Source organism: Cryptomeria japonica, chromosome 11 (genome assembly GCF_030272615.1).
Source record: "Cryptomeria japonica chromosome 11, Sugi_1.0, whole genome shotgun sequence".
Classification (NCBI taxonomy): Eukaryota; Viridiplantae; Streptophyta; class Pinopsida; order Cupressales; family Cupressaceae; genus Cryptomeria; species Cryptomeria japonica.
In genome coordinates, this window is record NC_081415.1 from 695,549,105 (window position 1) to 695,566,929 (window position 17,825).

The 17,825-nt window shown below is 36.6% G+C and overlaps 1 protein-coding gene across 1 annotated transcript; it reads right to left on the reverse strand.

Moving 5' to 3' along the window:
- Positions 1–71: 71 nt before the first annotated feature.
- On the reverse strand, positions 72–16,149 carry LOC131055847 (branched-chain-amino-acid aminotransferase 5, chloroplastic). Its single transcript, XM_057990167.2, has 10 exons — positions 15,833–16,149; positions 7,661–7,746; positions 6,706–6,880; positions 2,804–2,980; positions 2,581–2,712; positions 1,923–2,021; positions 1,227–1,343; positions 968–1,063; positions 691–803; positions 72–387 (listed from the first exon to the last, which is right to left on the reverse strand). Exons 1-10 carry the CDS (start codon positions 16,010–16,012, stop codon positions 270–272), a joined length of 1,293 nt encoding a protein of 430 aa, XP_057846150.2. The 5' UTR covers positions 16,013–16,149; the 3' UTR covers positions 72–269.
- Between the last annotated feature and the right edge of the window lie 1,676 nt (positions 16,150–17,825).

Genomic DNA, 17,825 nt, shown 5'->3' on the forward strand with positions numbered 1-17,825 from the left:
GTACTTGATTAAATTGTATGCGTTAATATTTCGTTGCTTCAGTTTTTGTAATCAATCTGGGACAATATTACTGTTTTCTAACAAGAAATTTTAAATCCGTTAAAAGGAAAAAAATAATAAATATCTAGTAAATGCAAAAGACTACATTTATCTCTGCGAGAAACTTTGACCTCCCTCCTCTCAGTTTATACACCACAAATTTCTCAAAGAGAGTACCTGCAAAGAATTATTTACATTTAGTTTCATAAAAACGATTTCAAATCAAAGGGCTAATTTAGCTCCATTGTCCATCCCATGCTATCCTCAGACAAGCCCATCTGAATGCCTGTAAGAGCCGAATACAACTCACGGGAAACTCCTCCTGAACTTCCATTCTTGTAAACCACGCTGCGGGCAGCAAAAAGTAAAAACAATCATGTTAATATATTTGAAAACTGTGAGCTAATGAATAGTACAGATGTTTAAAATCTCTTCCAACATTCTCAGTTTTAAAACCGTGCTGTGGATGGTTTTAAATTTTAAATAATTCTACAGTAGAGAACAATGTAGCGTCCGACTGAAGACTAGAACACAATATAGATGGCTAAATTAGTCATATTTTACATGAACTAGTCATATTTTACGCTCTGCCAACTGTGTCTATGATTTCAAACAGTTTGAAATGAATAGGCCCCCGGATAAGTTACTTGCCGGTTATCAAAATAAGTGATGCTGCCGACAGGAGAGACCACCACTGCCGTGCCAGTGCAGAACACCTCATTTGCATCAAGCAATTCGTCTACAGATATCAAACGCTCTTGGACCTTCATAAATAAGGAGCTCAAAGACGTAAATTATAGTATCTGCTTTATTGGACAAATAGCGTTCAAAGACTATGCTTTATTCTATTTTTTACTATGTTGTCGTACAAACACCACTATGAACAACCCAAACAAATGACTAGTTAAATTCAACTACATATAAATACCTCATAACCTCGACTACGAGCCACCTCAATTATACTTTTCCTAGTAATTCCTGGTAGTATAGTTCCATGCAGTGCTGGAGTAGAAATGACATTATCCTGCAGGAAATATCAAAGGAAATTTTTAGTGTCTAAAATATAAAATACTAATGCTAATATTTAGTTTATATAAAATGAAAAAAAACTAATATTTTTCAAATCTGTGAAAAAAAAAATTATTTATAAAAAATGAAAAAAATAAACAAAACAACAGAAGTTGTACCTTCACCACAAAGATGTTGCAAGAACTGACTTCTTCGAGATACTTCTTGTTAATTGCATCAAGATAGACCACATCAGAAAAGCCATTCGCTTTAGCGCTAGATTGTATGCTCAAAACCTGGAAGTAAAAGGTTGTGTTCATTTATGTTTTTGGCAGAATGAAGCCATGCAATCCATATGTTTTGTAAGCAACTCTAAATATATAATAATATATTATGTTTACAATACACACAAATTTGCTGCTAACGATAGGCCATAACTAAAAAAAATTGCTTTACCTAGCATACTAACCTACAGTATACGTTGTCTTCGTCATTGCTAACCCTCTAAGGCCCTCTAAGGCCATCATTCGAGTTTATGTATTTAAGTCTTTTAAGGGTTTTTTCTGATCTTCATTACTATGCTTAATTGTTCGTTATCTCAAACCCTTAGCACCGCTATGCATTTTACATGTTCACATGAGTTAACCTAATAACTTGATTCTGACATTAACAGGAGCCGCACACCAATCTCCATTTAACAATTGTCACATATGAATCATCAATCAACTCAGTTCAATTTATTTTATGGACTTTCATGTATAGTTCCAAAGAGATCGTCTAGGCTTGGAAGCATTTCCATAAATGCCCTTTACAGATTCAAGAAATCATGTTCATTATTAGAATAACTAACTATTGGTGATGATGTTTTTGCTTACCGGTGCATAGTTGCCTATTGTTTTGATGCCTCCAGTTCCACCAGGTGTGGCACGATGATGCTTTGTTTCAACCTTCAAATGGATCGGTGCCAAGCCTTCCTGTTATGGAAGAAAAAGATGCAAATTAATATTCTGCACCATCAAATTCAAAGAAAAATTTGATAACACAATAAACTCCATCTCAAGATTACAACATAATGCCCAACAAATTCTATCTTGTTAGATTCACATCATTACCAACAGAAACACACTATCAGTGGATATTGTGTTCATATTTATACTGAAAGGCTTTATACTCTGGTAAAAATGTTAATTTTTTATCATGTGCAGAAGTATGGACCATAAGATACTGTAATCTCGATAATGTACTCATGGAATGGACCATAAGATACTGTAATCTCGATAAAGTACTCATGGAATGAAGCATAAACTATATTCTCAGACAGCTCAGATATCTGACCTTATCCAACAACTAGACTTGTTATATTCTAGACTAAAGGCAACAATCCAAATTTATATACACTTCATCTTTTTTATTCTCCATATAGAGACAAGGGATGCCAATATGCCATGTCAACCATTTCCTTTGCCCGTTTGCATGCATAGTACAAAAACAAAAACACCAATATAATTAATTGAGAAGCATTCAAAGACAAACCTTAAAATAGTTTCCAACAGGAGAAACATATATGAGAAAAGTAACCTCAGGTGCAGGGGCAAGTCCTAGCACAGGTCCACTACCCATAAGAAGTGGCCTAATATAAAGTGAGCCTTTGCCAGGTGGTGGTATCTGCAACCAATGTCCAATATGAATCTTATTCAGAAACAGCTCTAGACACAGTATTAGATATATTGAAAAGCAAAAAGATCATTAGTATTACCCAGCGTTTGTTGGCCAAGACTGTTTGCTTTACAGCCTCCACAAATTGTTCAACGGATGGGGCTGGCATGCACAAGCGCTCTGCACCATTTATCATTCGCAAAGCATTCTCTTCTGGTCGAAAAAGTACAATACGTCGATCAGCTCTCCTATATGCTTTTAAACCTTCAAATAAACCCTACAGTACCAACCAAAGCATGAAATTTAAAGTGCTTCAGTCTTAGCAAGAGAAATCAATTCTTGCAAAAATATATTTAACTCCTTACGATTTTGCCTACATAATTCAAATTGCTCCTTAGGCCTTATAAATTACAGACCAAAAATTATAGCAAAGCACCTTAAAATACATGACAATAGCTAAAAACAAGTATCAAAGATCCTATAAAGTGTTGATATTTATATGAACGGGACTCGTGTCAGACATCCCTTGATCTGTAAATAGATGTGGATATTCCACCTCTCTACTCTTCAAGTACAGATTTTTATCGCTTCCAAGCTAAGTTGCTAGATTCTGCAAAAAATCCCATGGGTCCTGGTTTGGCTCGCACCAAATTCTGGTCCGTTACAAATTCTCCCCAAATTCTGTCAGGGTTCGATTTTGGCCCAGGAAATTCTCTCAGAGGAACCCTGGCCGAATTTTGAAGTATTTTGGACAAATTTCAGTGCCAGCAGCAGAACCCGGGACGAATCTGATGAAAAAGACATTTTTTTTAACTTCTTTAAAGTTTTTTTTTTTGCCTAATTTAGTCTATTCAACCCTCCAACCCTAAATTAGACCACTAAAAAGGTCAAATAGGTAAAACCTATCTCATTTGTTCAGTGATGGCTGATTGTTAATGTTGACATTATTATTTTTGAACATAAACATTGATATGGTGGTGTATTTTGGCATTTTGCTATATTATTTGCCATTTGGACTAAAAGTCTACAACATTAATATATATGGTGGTGTATTTTGCTATTTATTTGCTGCTGCATATATGTATATATTTTTATTTTTTTATTTCTATATGTTTTTGACATTAAAGGAGAGTTGACTTAGATTAGAGGGTAGCAAAACTTTAAAAATATTAATAAAAATAAAGTAATTATTTTTAATTTTTTTGTTTTAGTTTTATTTATATTTACTTAGGTTGGTTTTTTATTTTTTTGGGTTTTGATAATGGCCTCTAAATTTTGTCTTGATTAGTTAAACCTAAAACATTAAAAAATCAATACAAGAAAAAAATATAAAAAAATTAAAAAGTACACCATGATATGCGCTTTCTTTTGTTTTGCATTCCCATGTATTTATGTGAATATTGTGGATACATGATCTTCACATAGGTTCTGGTGTTGTGTAGGAGTCAGCATTAGAGCACAGTCTTTGCTCGTTTTAATAGCAGAAAAATGGTGCTGCTGGAAATGCAATACATTGTATTTATCTTTATATATATATATATATATATATTATTATAAAATTTAAAAAAAATTATTTTCACTACTTAATGATATAACCAAGGATCAGACTACTTTCTCTAACTACACAGTCTATTTAACCCAACAATTGCCAATTAAAACACAACTACTATAACTAACCTTAACAAATACCCACATGCCAACAATTAAATAATAGATAGTCAGATGCAAACAAATTTATGGAAAATTAAAATGTCATTCTATGCTAACTACATAAATCAACTTCAATAGCCGAAACTCAAGCATCACACCACTAAAACCCTCCCAACAACTCCCTCATAGCCAGTAGTCATTCATTCCACACAAACCTTGGAAGATTTCAGATTCTCTAATCTGATTATAATTCAGCAAAAGGTATACAGGTTCCACACTTTAGGGTTTGAAACAAATTGAGTAGCTTAAACCTTCAATTAGACCTACAATTTTCAGTAGAGTAATTCACATTAACAAATTTCAGCTATGATCCCACTAATCCTATCGAGGTGGAGTTTTGGGGATGGCAATGGGTTTTTGTATGGCTGCAAGGGGGTTGTTACTGCCCTCCTTTCTGTCTGCTTTCCTTTTCTCTCCTATTCAGGTAAAGACCAAGCAAGGCATTGAAAGTTTGTCTCTGTATTATTTGAAGGTTATTGGAGCCTTTTCAAAACCAATTGTTATGGTTATTGGAGCCTTCCAAAACCCATTGCTTATGATTTTCTGAGCGGTCTTGTTTGTTAGCTTCAGCCTAATGTTGTAACAGCAGGATCTTTGATGTTTAGTATCTTTTGTCTTGCTGTAGGTTGGCTGCTGCTTGTTTGTGTTCTATGTTTTTGTAGCATTCTATAAGTGGGTTTCCGATCCCAGCAAAATCCACTCGTACAGGGTTTTGGGTCCCAACAAAATCCATTTTATACAGGGTTTTGGGTCCATTCAAAACCTGTTTTATCCCCCTAATCAAAAACAAACTTCTGAGAGCACAAATAATAAAAACAATAAAACTGAAATCAGAATTCTGCAACTGCTAACAAAAATAAAATTTGTTATTCTAAAAAATTTCTGAATTGATTTTCAGTCTGCAGTTTGGTTGTGTAGAAGAAAGTGCTCATGGTCTTTAATATAACTTCAACTTGGGCAACCCAACCATATAAAAATGCAACCCTATAGGTTTAGTTGACTTCATTACAGAGCAAAGTGGCTTAAAAATAACCTGCAGTGCACCTAGAAAATAATGCAGAAGAAGGAAAACGGAACAAATAATAACATACTAGAGAACAGCACCTAAAACAACTTTTTTTAATAAGATTTTTAATACCCCTATTTAACTATAACACCATATGTTCAACTAAACATTTAAAATCTACTGCTTTTACACCCATTTGCAATTAAAGTCTTGAATAAATTTTGATTGGAGATAATCAAAATAATTTACATTAAAAATATTTTTTTTACTATAATAATTTAGCATTGATCTCCAATGGAAAATCTAATTCATAAAATTTAATGAGATTCCTTTCACATTTACCTTACATATTATCCTATAAGGCATGCATATCATATACCTCTTTTGAATCACCCCTATATCTCCTCAATGATGTGCAAACACATACATTGATAGACCCACTAAAGACAAAAGAATCTGTTTGCAATTCCTACATAATTAACATAACCAATTCTTCTTATTCCCTTATGAAAACAAAAATTACAAAAATTAAAGAGAGATGAACTTAAATTTCTAGTTTTTATTCACCTACTGCTATCCCTTAGACCCAACACACACCCCCTTTTGCCGTCTTGCCCCCAATATCTATGAAAAATGATTAATAGAATTACCCCATCTAACCCTAATACCTGGCAATATATTTGTATGTTTTAATTAAATACCCTATTATGAACTCTCACATGCTATGATATTGCCTATCCAATGATGTCCCCAAGGTTAAAGCCTCTCCTATTCCAAACCTTCAGCTTATTAATACACGATTATTTTAGCTCTCCAAGCTATCGAAAACACATTTTTTCAATATATGTGTTTGCCATGCCTCCTCATGCTAGTAACCACAAAATGCAACTCTCTCATGCAGTTGAAAATGGAATTACCAGAGGGCCTCTTGGCCTTCAAAATATTCAAAATAGCTCATAAAAATGCTGCTAGTTCATCTAAAACAACCATGATGGTTTGGCCCTTGATGAGGAGGACACAAAACCACTTCAGTTATAGTTAAGTACTTACATGCTTACCGAAAAATAGCCACAGTGCATATAAAGATGAACACAGTGAACAAAGACATTGAAAACTCAGAATGTTCAAAAATCTGAAAGGATGCTCACTAAACCTTTAATGCAGGAATAGAACATATTGATATTAAGTTAAAATTCAGTGCATGTGCCATGAAGTAATGCATGCAAGAATGTGTGCAAGCTGATGCTAGAAAACTGTATCAAATAAAGTATTGGAGCTCAACAAACCTGTCCATAATTCAAGACACCAGCTGATGGGCTCAGCTCAATAGTTCCAAACGGTGTTAGGTCTCCTTCAAAAAATATTCCATCCTTGCCACACTTCATAATATACATGTAATCAGTTTGCTTGATTCCAAATCCTAGGCCATCCCAATCAATGTCTGCTAGTTCATCAACCTCCCTGTGTGAGAGACAGTTGAGAAAGCTTTTCAAATTTACATTCAAACATTTTTTAAATTATTCAAAACAATACAGTTCATTGAGCATGAATTCTAAAAGCATTTCAAAAAATAAATATTTGTGTACAAGACATACTATATATCATTTTATTTTTTGTGTTTATCTGTGTTTTAAAAATGTATGTTGATCAACAAAAAATGTCGCAATTCAGAAAACATGCATGTTATGCATAAGCCTGGACAATTAAATAATGACCAATGATAGTAGCAAATATACAACAGATATTTGAGAACTCACTCGGCAATGCTAAAAGCCACAAGTTTAGCTTGTTTGCAATGCTCCCTTACAAACCACAAGAACTTAACTTATAGCTAAATGGATGAATTTGCAAACACTTAAGCTCTTCTGTAATTCATCCATTCAATTTTTGTTACCAGGGTAAAGTTAGAAGGATTTATTCCAACATAAAAATGAGGCAAGAGAGATGTTTACCCATTAATTACAACTATGGTAACAATTAAACCATCATTTTATTTCAGATCCAATAAATAAATTCTTTGTTTCATTAAAGCACCACTGTTTCAAGAAATAGATAATTACGTACAAGATATTGTATATCATTTTACTTCTGCATTTATCGATGTGTTAAAAAAGTATGTTGATGAAAAGGAATGGTCACAAATCACATCAATACATGCACACAAAAGCCCACTACTAACAAAAAAATAGACTAATAATAGTTGCCAATATACAACAGGTGTTGAATTATAATAAAACTTACTCAGTAGTGCTAACAGCTGCAGCTTCTGCTTGGGTATGCAATGCTCCCAAAATGTGGGAAGGAGGGTTGCAATGTTCCCTAACAAACTGCACAGAGAAATAAATTAAGGTTAAGAATAATATACATTTAAACAGACATCCAATATCATCTTAGCATTGGATCTACAGCAATGTTTGCTTTTCTTATTCACAAAAAAAACTACTTAATGAAAACTATCCACCCACCTATCCATTTACCATGTGCAATAACTTCGTTGGAGGCAATCATTTATATAATTAGTAATACTACGAAAAATATTACCAGCACCAACGTTTACTTTATTTCAATCTTCAGGAAAAAATTTAAAAACGAAGGAGAAGCATCAACACCAAACTAAAGTACAAATCTGTGCTTAAATATTTACTCTCATGCTAAATGCCAGTTAGGAAAGGGGATTGGGTATGAAATGGAGCTCAGGTAATAACAGTATAGAAAAAAAATTCCCAAATGGCAAATAAATTACTGAGTAATGTACGGCTGAGTGCAGCCATCAAAATTATATATATTATATATTAAAAAATATATAAAAAAACCTGTAATTTATTAATTTGCAAAAACAAGGTACAGAGTTCATGATAAGATGATGCTGTTCATTGGACTTGAGGATTTGGAAGGGGGATTCCCTTTTTTAGAAGCTTGATAAGATACTCCATTTGCTACATAAAAAGCTCAAAACCCCTCACAAAACATAATTACAAGTTCGGCATACTATCTTTGCTTTTTTAAAGTTCAGCATACTATTTTACTTTTTTGAAGTTCAGCTACTTTTAGTTCATTCAAGTTATTTTGAAAGCTGTACCCCCACTACCCTCAAAATTTAGAAAAAAAAATTGCTCTCGCAAAAAGGCAAAAACCATATACCCACATTCCCATCTTGGAAACTGAGAAAAGCACTGGACAAATCTGATGTTGAGAAGCCCTTATAGGAAAAGAATTGACCATTGTGATTCGGCCTGCTTCAGAAAATGTAAATGGTACCAAGTGCTGATTGTTTGTTTTCCAAATCATGGTTGTTATCATGCTGACTATGGCATCTCATTCGGTATTTTTATAATATTTTTCTACTATCAGAATTCTAAGTTAATAAGTTGGAAGACGGGAAGCACTGGACAAATCTGATGTTGAGAAGCCGTTCTAGGAAAAGAATTGACCATTGTAATTCATCCTGCTTCAATCGATATAAATGGTACCAAGTGCTGATTGCTTGTTTTCCAAATCATGGTTGTTATCATGCTGACTATGGCATCTCATTCGGTATTTTTATAATATTTTTCTACTATCAGAATTCTAAGTTAATAAGTTGGAAGACGGGAAGCACTGGACAAATCTGATGTTGAGAAGCCCTTCTAGGAAAAGAATTGACCATTGTAATTCATCCTGCTTCAATCGATATAAATGGTACCAAGTGCTGATTGCTTGTTTTCCAAATCATGGTTGTTATCACGCTGACTATGGCATCTCATTCAGTATTTTTATAATATTTTTCTACTATCAGAATTCCAAGTTAATAAGTTAAGAAACTTCCTTTAATGTTATCGATATGATACTATGAAACTTCTTAATATCTCGTCAGCATCTAACAGATTTCATGCAGGGTCAAAGAATAAAAGTTTCACAAAGAAAGATGATCACCCTTTTCTCACAAATTTTTGAAAGTAAAGAGTTTGCGGTTGAGAACAAGGTTTTCCAAAAAAAACTTAAATAGTTTGTCATAGGGTGTTAGTAGGTTGCTACAGGCATGCGAAAGGATGCCACAGGTATTATATAGACTGCTAGTGTTAATAAAGAGTGCCAAAGATGTTGGACACTCTGTTGCAGATGTATTGGACACTCCTATAGGCTTTTTTTCTTCATTGGTAATAAATTTGTTGGGCTGTGATCTTTTCAATTCTTGGTAGTTGTTATCCCTTCCCTCCATGCAGTCACAAGATTTGCCTTATTTGTTTGGGCAGACATTTCTTGTGCATAGACTGTTGGCAGCTAATTCAGATTGGAGAGACTGTAGACTATTTTTCATTGGCAATGAATTTGTTGGGCTGTGATGCTTTCAGTTCTTGGTAGTTGTTTTCTATTCCCTCCATGCAGTCAGACAATTTGCCTTATTTGTTTGGGCAGACATTTCCTGTGCATAGACTGTTGGCAGCTGATTCAAATTGGAGAGACTGTTGGAATTCCTGGTGGACGTCATCATGCCTTTGTTTGGCAGTCAGTATCTTAACAGCTAAACTGTTTCTTTGGATGACTGAACACAACCATCGATCTTCAAGCAAGCTACTGTTAGAGTAAAGGTTTTAATTTAATCATGTTGATTAAATTACCTTTATTCCTCTCTTAAGATTTCACTTTAGTTTGCATTTGTGACATTTAATAATTATATTAATTATTAAATGTTTACCTATTAGGGTTTCTTTTAGGGTTGCACAATATCCTTTTATAAGGATTCATCATTGTAATTTATCTCTCTCTTGGATGAATACATTTTTTCAGCTTTCAGAGCACCTTTGCTTGTTTGTCTCCATCTCTTCTTTCTGTGACAGGTTATTTGCATGCAGGTGATCTTCGGGGTCTGTGAAGTTGGCTTTCTCAACTTCTACATGGTATCAGAGCTCGAGACTTGCTGCTTCCTGTTCGTCTTCTGAAGAATTTGGAGCTACGAGGGTTAGATCTGATTTTCAAGTTTTGGTTGCATCAGATCTGTGTTTGTTTTCTATTTTTATTTTGGAATAGGGGGGTATTTTTTTTTCGGTGCACTTTGAGCCCAAACGGACCTCATCGTTGAGCTTGTAGCGCCCAAAAACCCCTATTTCCATTAAAAAATCGTCCGATTTGGACACAGTTGCTCCAGAAGGCAAATTTTTTTATGCCCCAAGGCCGTACGGCCCTAGGGCACGCAGCACGAGGCAAAATTAAAAAAAAACAATCAATTTTTTTTTTTAAAAAGCGGTGTTTTTTGGTTTTCCGGCGCGCGCAGCTGTTCACCCGCCGCGCAGCCGGTGCGCCGCCCAGCGGCCACTACTCGGCGGTCGTCGCCGGCGGTAACCACCGACCGCGGCCAAGCAGCCACCGCCGCGCCGCCGGCGCACCCCGCCGCCCGCGCCCAGCCCGCGCACAGCTCGCCTGCCGCCGCCACCCTTGCGCCACCACAGCGCCGCCAGCCACCTGCGCTAGCCCCTGGTCGCCCAGCGGACCAGGGGCTTATTTTTTTTAGCCCTTGAGGGCTATAAGGGCCTATTTGGGTCTTTTGGAGCTCTTTCACGAAATTGGGCATAACTCGGGCATTTTAGCTCGGATTTTCGAATGGAAATAGGCGTTGGAAAGCTAGTTCCGAGCCCGATCTAATTGATGGAGGTCTTTTTCTCTGATTTTGCCGTTTTGTAGTGTTTTTTGCCAGTCGAAGTCAGAACAAGTTTTTTGCACTCCAGGAACCATATCTTTTGCATACGGACTCCGTTTTTCGCAAACGAATAGGCGTTGGAAAGGGGTTTCTGTGCTTTTTCCAGATCTGTCATTTATCTTTCCAGAATCTACACCAGGTACATTTTATTCAGTACTTTGTGTTTTCACACATCTGTCAATTACTTGGACGTTTCAGACTTGGAAATGATTTGTTTGCATGGGATGGCTTTATTTGATCTGCTTTATCAGTATTAAAGTCATTTAGTCTCAGATTTGTTAATTTGAAGAGTTATCATGGGTTTTTCTACTCACCCTTCAGTTGTATTTCTAGAACGGGGTAATTATGAGTCATGGGCAAAGGGCATACTTACACACTGTAGGTGGCTTAATATTTTGCCTTATTTGTATGATCTCATACTTGAACCAGCAACTTTAGAGGGAAAACTAGCTTGGGATATCATTAGAAATCACATAGTAGGAGTTATTTTGTCTAGTGTTGATTCTGACACTGTGTGGGCTATATCGGGCATTGATTGTCCTCACTCACTTTGGACACGTCTTTGGGAGATCTATGGAGACCCCAGTCTTTCTCCATTCCCAAAGGATCCTGCTTCAGATTGTCTTGTACCCATTGGTTGGAGAGATAACACACCTTTTGATCATGATACTTTAAAGGAACTTCAATATTTAGACACCCTTACATATTCCGATGAATCAGAGGATTGTCTCACAGTTCCTACTCTTCAGACTGAGATTATACATGTATCAACATCATCTCTTTTTGTTCCTGATCAGTTTGATATTGCCTCTTCTTTGGCTCCTATTGATTCAGCTAAGCAGGACATAATACATCTTTCGGACATGGCTACTTGGGATTCTTATCTTGCAGGCATTTCGTCTTTGTTTGTAGAGTCCTATATTGCAGACTTGGAGGATTACTTTGAGGATTTTCAGCTCCTCTTTGTTGATAGCCATATTCCAGCTGTTAGCCCACCATCATCTGTGCATTCAGAGGTTGCAGTTTTTGAGTCTTCAGTTCAGTTTGGATTTGACATCTTTTGTTTCAGTTCAGACAGAGGGATTCTTCAGCATCCTATTATGGCACACATCTTGAGACAGATTGATTCTTCTCTCTTCACAGGGTTTCTTCATCTTCGTCCTTTGGATCCATTTCTTCCGAAGGGGAGGAATATTATATGCCGCTTCAGGATCTCTTTCTGGATTCTACCTCAGGCATCCATATGTGCGACAGGAGTTTCTTCATTATGGGGGGGGCTTCTAGTCTCTTTCTTTTTCTCCTATGGAGACCATTGTATATGTACTTATATGATAGAAGTTGTCTATGGGGGGTATCATGTTATCCACCTCCTATCCTTATGTTATTAGTGCATTTATTTCTTTCATCTCTTTTTGGAGTAGAGTTTTTCCCATGAGGTTTTCTCTATTTCTCCACTTTACAGAGATTTGGTTGTAATTGGGTACCTGATCAGGCCTTGTTGCCGGGACCCAAGTTTACTTTCTTGCATTGTAGTTACCTTTGCTTTCTTGCACATGTTTGTAACTGCACTTTTGCTCATCTTAAGGGGGGGTGTTAGAGTAAAGGTTTTAATTTAATCATGTTGATTAAATTACCTTTATTCCTCTCTTAAGATTTCACTTTAGTTTGCATTTGTGACATTTAATAATTATATTAATTATTAAATGTTTACCTATTAGGGTTTCTTTTAGGGTTGCACAATATCCTTTTATAAGGATTCATCATTGTAATTTATCTCTCTCTTGGATGAATACATTTTTTCAGCTTTCAGAGCACCTTTGCTTGTTTGTCTCCATCTCTTCTTTCTGTGACAGGTTATTTGCATGCAGGTGATCTTCGGGGTCTGTGAAGTTGGCTTTCTCAACTTCTACAGCTACTTCTTGTTTAACAATCGCAGAGAAGGAATAGGCAGATCCACCAGGTAGAGAGGGGAAAGAGGATAGAGGTAAGTCATCCAGACAAAGGAAAGGAAAAGACAAGAGAGTGGTGAGCTCTCTTTAGCAAGGAGTGGTGTTTCCTTCAGAAGAAGCACAGAGAGGTACAGAGAATAGAGATGAGAATTGAGCTAAGAAGCCCACTGTACTTGAAGGGACAGTGAAAAAACAAAAGAAAAAGTAAAGAATCTGAACTTCAAAAAACAACTGTGTAATTTGAATGCTTTTTTGATCATGTTTGTAACCCTATTCAGGAAGATTTTGTAATTCAATGAATTTGTAAGCCTATTCAGGAAAATTTTGTAATTTAATAAGTATAGCATAAAAACAAATGAACAAGAAAAGAATCTGTACTTCAATAATGAACTGTGTAATTTAAATACTTTTTTTATCATGTTTGTAAGCCTATTCAAAAAGATTTCGTAATTCAATGAATATAGTATCGTTGGTCTTGTTTTTGTTGGTTATATTCTTGTATTGGTAAATGTTAAGCTGCTAGGTTTAGACCACTGGCTATGTTCTTGTATTGATAAATGTTAAGCTCCTAAGTTTAGATCGTCCTTTCATTGGACTGCCTTGCCTAGACTGCATCGAATGGTATCAAGGCAAGGCTTTCTTACTGGGTTGTGTCCTGAGAGGCTCTTGTAGATTTGTTGCAAGTGTGAAACTTCTGCAAATGCAGCGAGTAGTGAGAGGAAACAATGCCAAAGAGGGCGTTGTCTTGTAGGGGAGTATGTTTGTGTGTCCTCCAACAAAGGAATACTGAGTATAAGGTGTAATAACATCCTCCAGTGAGCGTTTAGTGGGTAGAGGAGACTTTAGTCTACATCTTCCAGTGAAAGTACGAGATAAGAACGTGTGCAATTTGTGTTTACAGAAAACTAATTGCAAATCAAGGTGAGTGTGCAAAAGTCGATGTCTCAAAGTGTGTGTGTCTTTGGGATTTTGGATGTGTGAAAGTGTGTGTGTAGATGTCTTCAAAAAGGACTAGAGTGAGCTTATGGAGGCATTAAAAAATTTACATTCGTAGAGGTAGAAAGAAAGGGAACGTAAAAGGGTCTTAAGACGTTGGAATTTTTGAAAGCAGGATAGATACTCCTAAAGAGCGAGACAACTCATGGAAGAAGAGACCCTCATTATAGAGAATATGAAAAAATACTTTACTAAAGAGAGATCAAAGGAAATATGCCATTTGGACGGCATGAAGTTGTTGGTGAACTTAGTGCGGATGAGTGGCTAGTGCACGTGAACGGAATGAGTAGAACCCTGTGACAATACAATGTGTACATGTTGCAGAAATAGGATTTAAGGTGTTGGTGATGACCTTTTCAAGAAAATCAAGCAAAGGGGATTCTATTTCAGCAGAAGTGGAGGGTATATTTGATGTTGCAACGAAAGTGGCAACAGAGGACTGAATGGAGGTTCTTCTAAGCTTAGCAGTGTAGGCCACGGGAGGCCATTTGGAAGTTCAAAGTATGATAAGACCATCTGTAATGTCACCTAATTAGTTATACTTTGAATTACCTTAAATTTGCCCAAATCTAAAATATGTAATTAAGTTTATGGAAGTACATTTGTATAGTGTTTTCCTGCAACACAAAATTAGAGAACATATATGAAGTAATACTTATAAACTAAAACATATGCTAAAGAATTAGATTGAGTCATACAATTTTTTTTAATATATTAATTGCCATCAGTATTATATTTGTTAGATAAAATCAGATTGTAGGTTAGTTGCCATTCTTCATTATCCAATTCTTAGTGCACTAGGGTAGGCTAGCTAGATAGGGTGTCCAAGAGACCCTCCATCCTATGCCCAAGAGCAGATGCTACATCCCTCTTGGCTCCATGTGGCAGGTGTTTAGCATCCATCATGGAATGGTGTACCTAGTGAGGTGTCCTATCACCGTTCCCCCTCATCACAACCACCTCCCCTCTTAAGCCCAACAGCAGATGCTACACCCCTCTTGGCCCCATGTGGCAGGGTTTAGGCATCCACTATGGAATGGCATACTTAAGAGAGAGTCACTCATATACAATGAACCATTTGTGATATTCCAATTAAGTTATATTCGTTATTTGCGGTGAGTTCAATCTGCTTTCTTTTTGTTTCCCTCCTTCAGTCTCATTAATCGAATCCCCATGCATGCCACCAAGAACAAGTGTGATACTGCCTGTAACTTAATAAGAGTTCTGATCTGATCTGATCAATGGTGTTCTCACTGGATGCTCTGATTCCTTTCCTTTATATCTCTCAATGTGAGGGAGGGGTCACACCTCTTCATCATGTATGCCCTTTGGCAAGAGACACACCCTTTATCATTAACACCCTTTGAAAGAGTGCAACAATAAATTTCTGCCCTTTGAAAGAGACGCAACCTTTTGCAATCAGATCTGCACTTTTATTATTTCTGTATTTTAATTTTAATGTTATTTTTGTATTTAATTTTATTATTATTATAGATTATTAAATCCTATTTCAAGTGGGGACATTACACCGTCGCCATGCAAGATGTAAGAGAGGAGATAGATGTTGAGGGATTCCATTGAGAAAGATTACACAATATAGAGAAACATAAGAAATAATTTTGATGCAGGCGAACAAATAGTGACCGATAAAATTGCTCTGAAAAATTAATCATCTTGCTAAACTTCAGATTCAAGGCTTCAATTACTAAACAGAAATTCGTCAAGTTATCCCTATGTGTACAAATCTACTACAAAAGATAACGCAAAAAAGGCGAAGCGCATTAGAAATGTGACCTTGTTGTCTCCAGTGTTAAATCTAAGCGTGATGCCGCTACCATTCCAACTCAAAGACCGCCCTGCGCTGCCTGAAAGCCCAGCTTTTCGAAATGGACACGAAGAAGCAAAGAAAGAACGAGGAACAATAACGGCATCGTTAGCAGGAAGAGAACATAAGCGGATGCTCACGCTTTCCATGTTCGGCCAACACGTCTCAACCTGTTTGGCTTCTGCTCCTTCCCTGCCCTCCCCTTCTCCCGCCCGCTTTATTGTGCGCCCTTCGCAACACGAAGGAAATGGGGTTAAAGCTATTAAACCCTGGACAAAATATTTCTGTTGACGACTAAAGCGAGGGGCTAAATGTACCATCCCTGACTCTGGCGCGTGGTCATATGGGGGCGCGAAAGACTTTCGGATAATTCGAGATATGCACGTGAGGAAAAGAGGCGTACTTTTTAATTGTTGCTTTACAACGGCTGACCGCAGACTAGCTATTTATAGCGGAACCCGGAAACTGAAAAGATAACTGAGACAACGTTTATTATAGGTAATCATAATATTTTACTAATATACCGGGGAAGTTATCCGAAGTAGGATTGGGATTTTCGTCATTGACTCAATCTACAACTCCGAAGACGTGGAAAAGGCACCCATGTTTGGAAGTTCGTCATTTACTCAATCTACAACTCCGAAGACGTGGAAAAGGCACCCATGTTTGGAAGCTTTTAGTGGGTATCCTCTTATCCGATGTGCTCACATTTTAAAAACCTTTTTCTTGTTTTTTTTGTTTGAGGGTTTCCGGTTTCTTCCTTGATGAAGATTTAACTATTAGGCAGCAATAATACAAAAGAGAAGAATTGGAAAAAGTAGCAGCAATTTATAAAAGAAAAAGGGCATGGTTATACAAGGGCAAAGTTGTTATTGCATGTTTTGGTCCTTATTCTAAAACAGGACAACAAGCTAGCAATAAAGTTATAGTAACAAATTTCTTAGTAGAGAGTAGAGGTGCAAGGTCATCATGGGCAAATGTGGTTGAAGACTCAATTTTGGGTCTTACATGTCAATATGAATAGTAATCAGCGCCTACCCAGGATTCCTTGAGTTTGGTTTTTTGGAACTGCAGAGGTTATCCGTGGAGACGTGGACCTGGGTTAGGGCCTATTGCGAAGGGGAGAGACATCATTTGTCTCACTGAGACACATGAGCACGAAGGGTGTATGACCCCTTTGTTTAAGGGTTATTCAAAGATGGTGGTTTGGAACAGAGCAGCAGGAAATGACAAAGGTCATGGAGGTATAATTGTTTTAATGAAAGAAAGAGAAGGTCGTCTAATTCAACTAGAAAGAGAAGACGCAAACAAACAATTTTTATGGTTCAAAATTTCTGAAAATGGAAACCTCATTAGGATTGCAACGTGTTATTTTGCTCCAGAAGTCTCAAAAACATACAAAAACTATGGTTTGGACCACAAAGATCCCTTTGCTACCTTGAAAAAAGATATTGCAATTTATGCTCAACAAGGCGAGATCCTCCTTGTAGGATATTTTAATGCTAGGACTGCAAGTGAGCAAGCTTGGATGCTTTGTGGTAAACAAGATTGCAATCCTTTATGGCTCACGTAAGTCAAAGACCATCAGTGGACAAGAGTATCTGAAGACAAAAGCTACAATCACTTTGGGGAAGAATTAATCACTAGTTATGGTGCTTTTGATTTAATCATCTGCAACAGTGTAATTAGATGGGCAAAATCTGGTAATTTCACCTATAACACCTACAATGGGGCAAGTGTTGTAGATTATGCAATTTGTTCTCATAGCCTATGTGAGAAAATGGAGGTAACGATAGTCGGTAAACAACTCTGGGACTTAAAATCTGACCATAGGCCGATCTATTTAAGTTTTTCATGGGCAGATCAAAAGCATCGAGAGGTGAAAACTCAGTGTACTCAGCATTCTTCAAATAAAGGCATAATTCTTTTAACCCAAAACAACTACAATATTTTCAAGGTTGC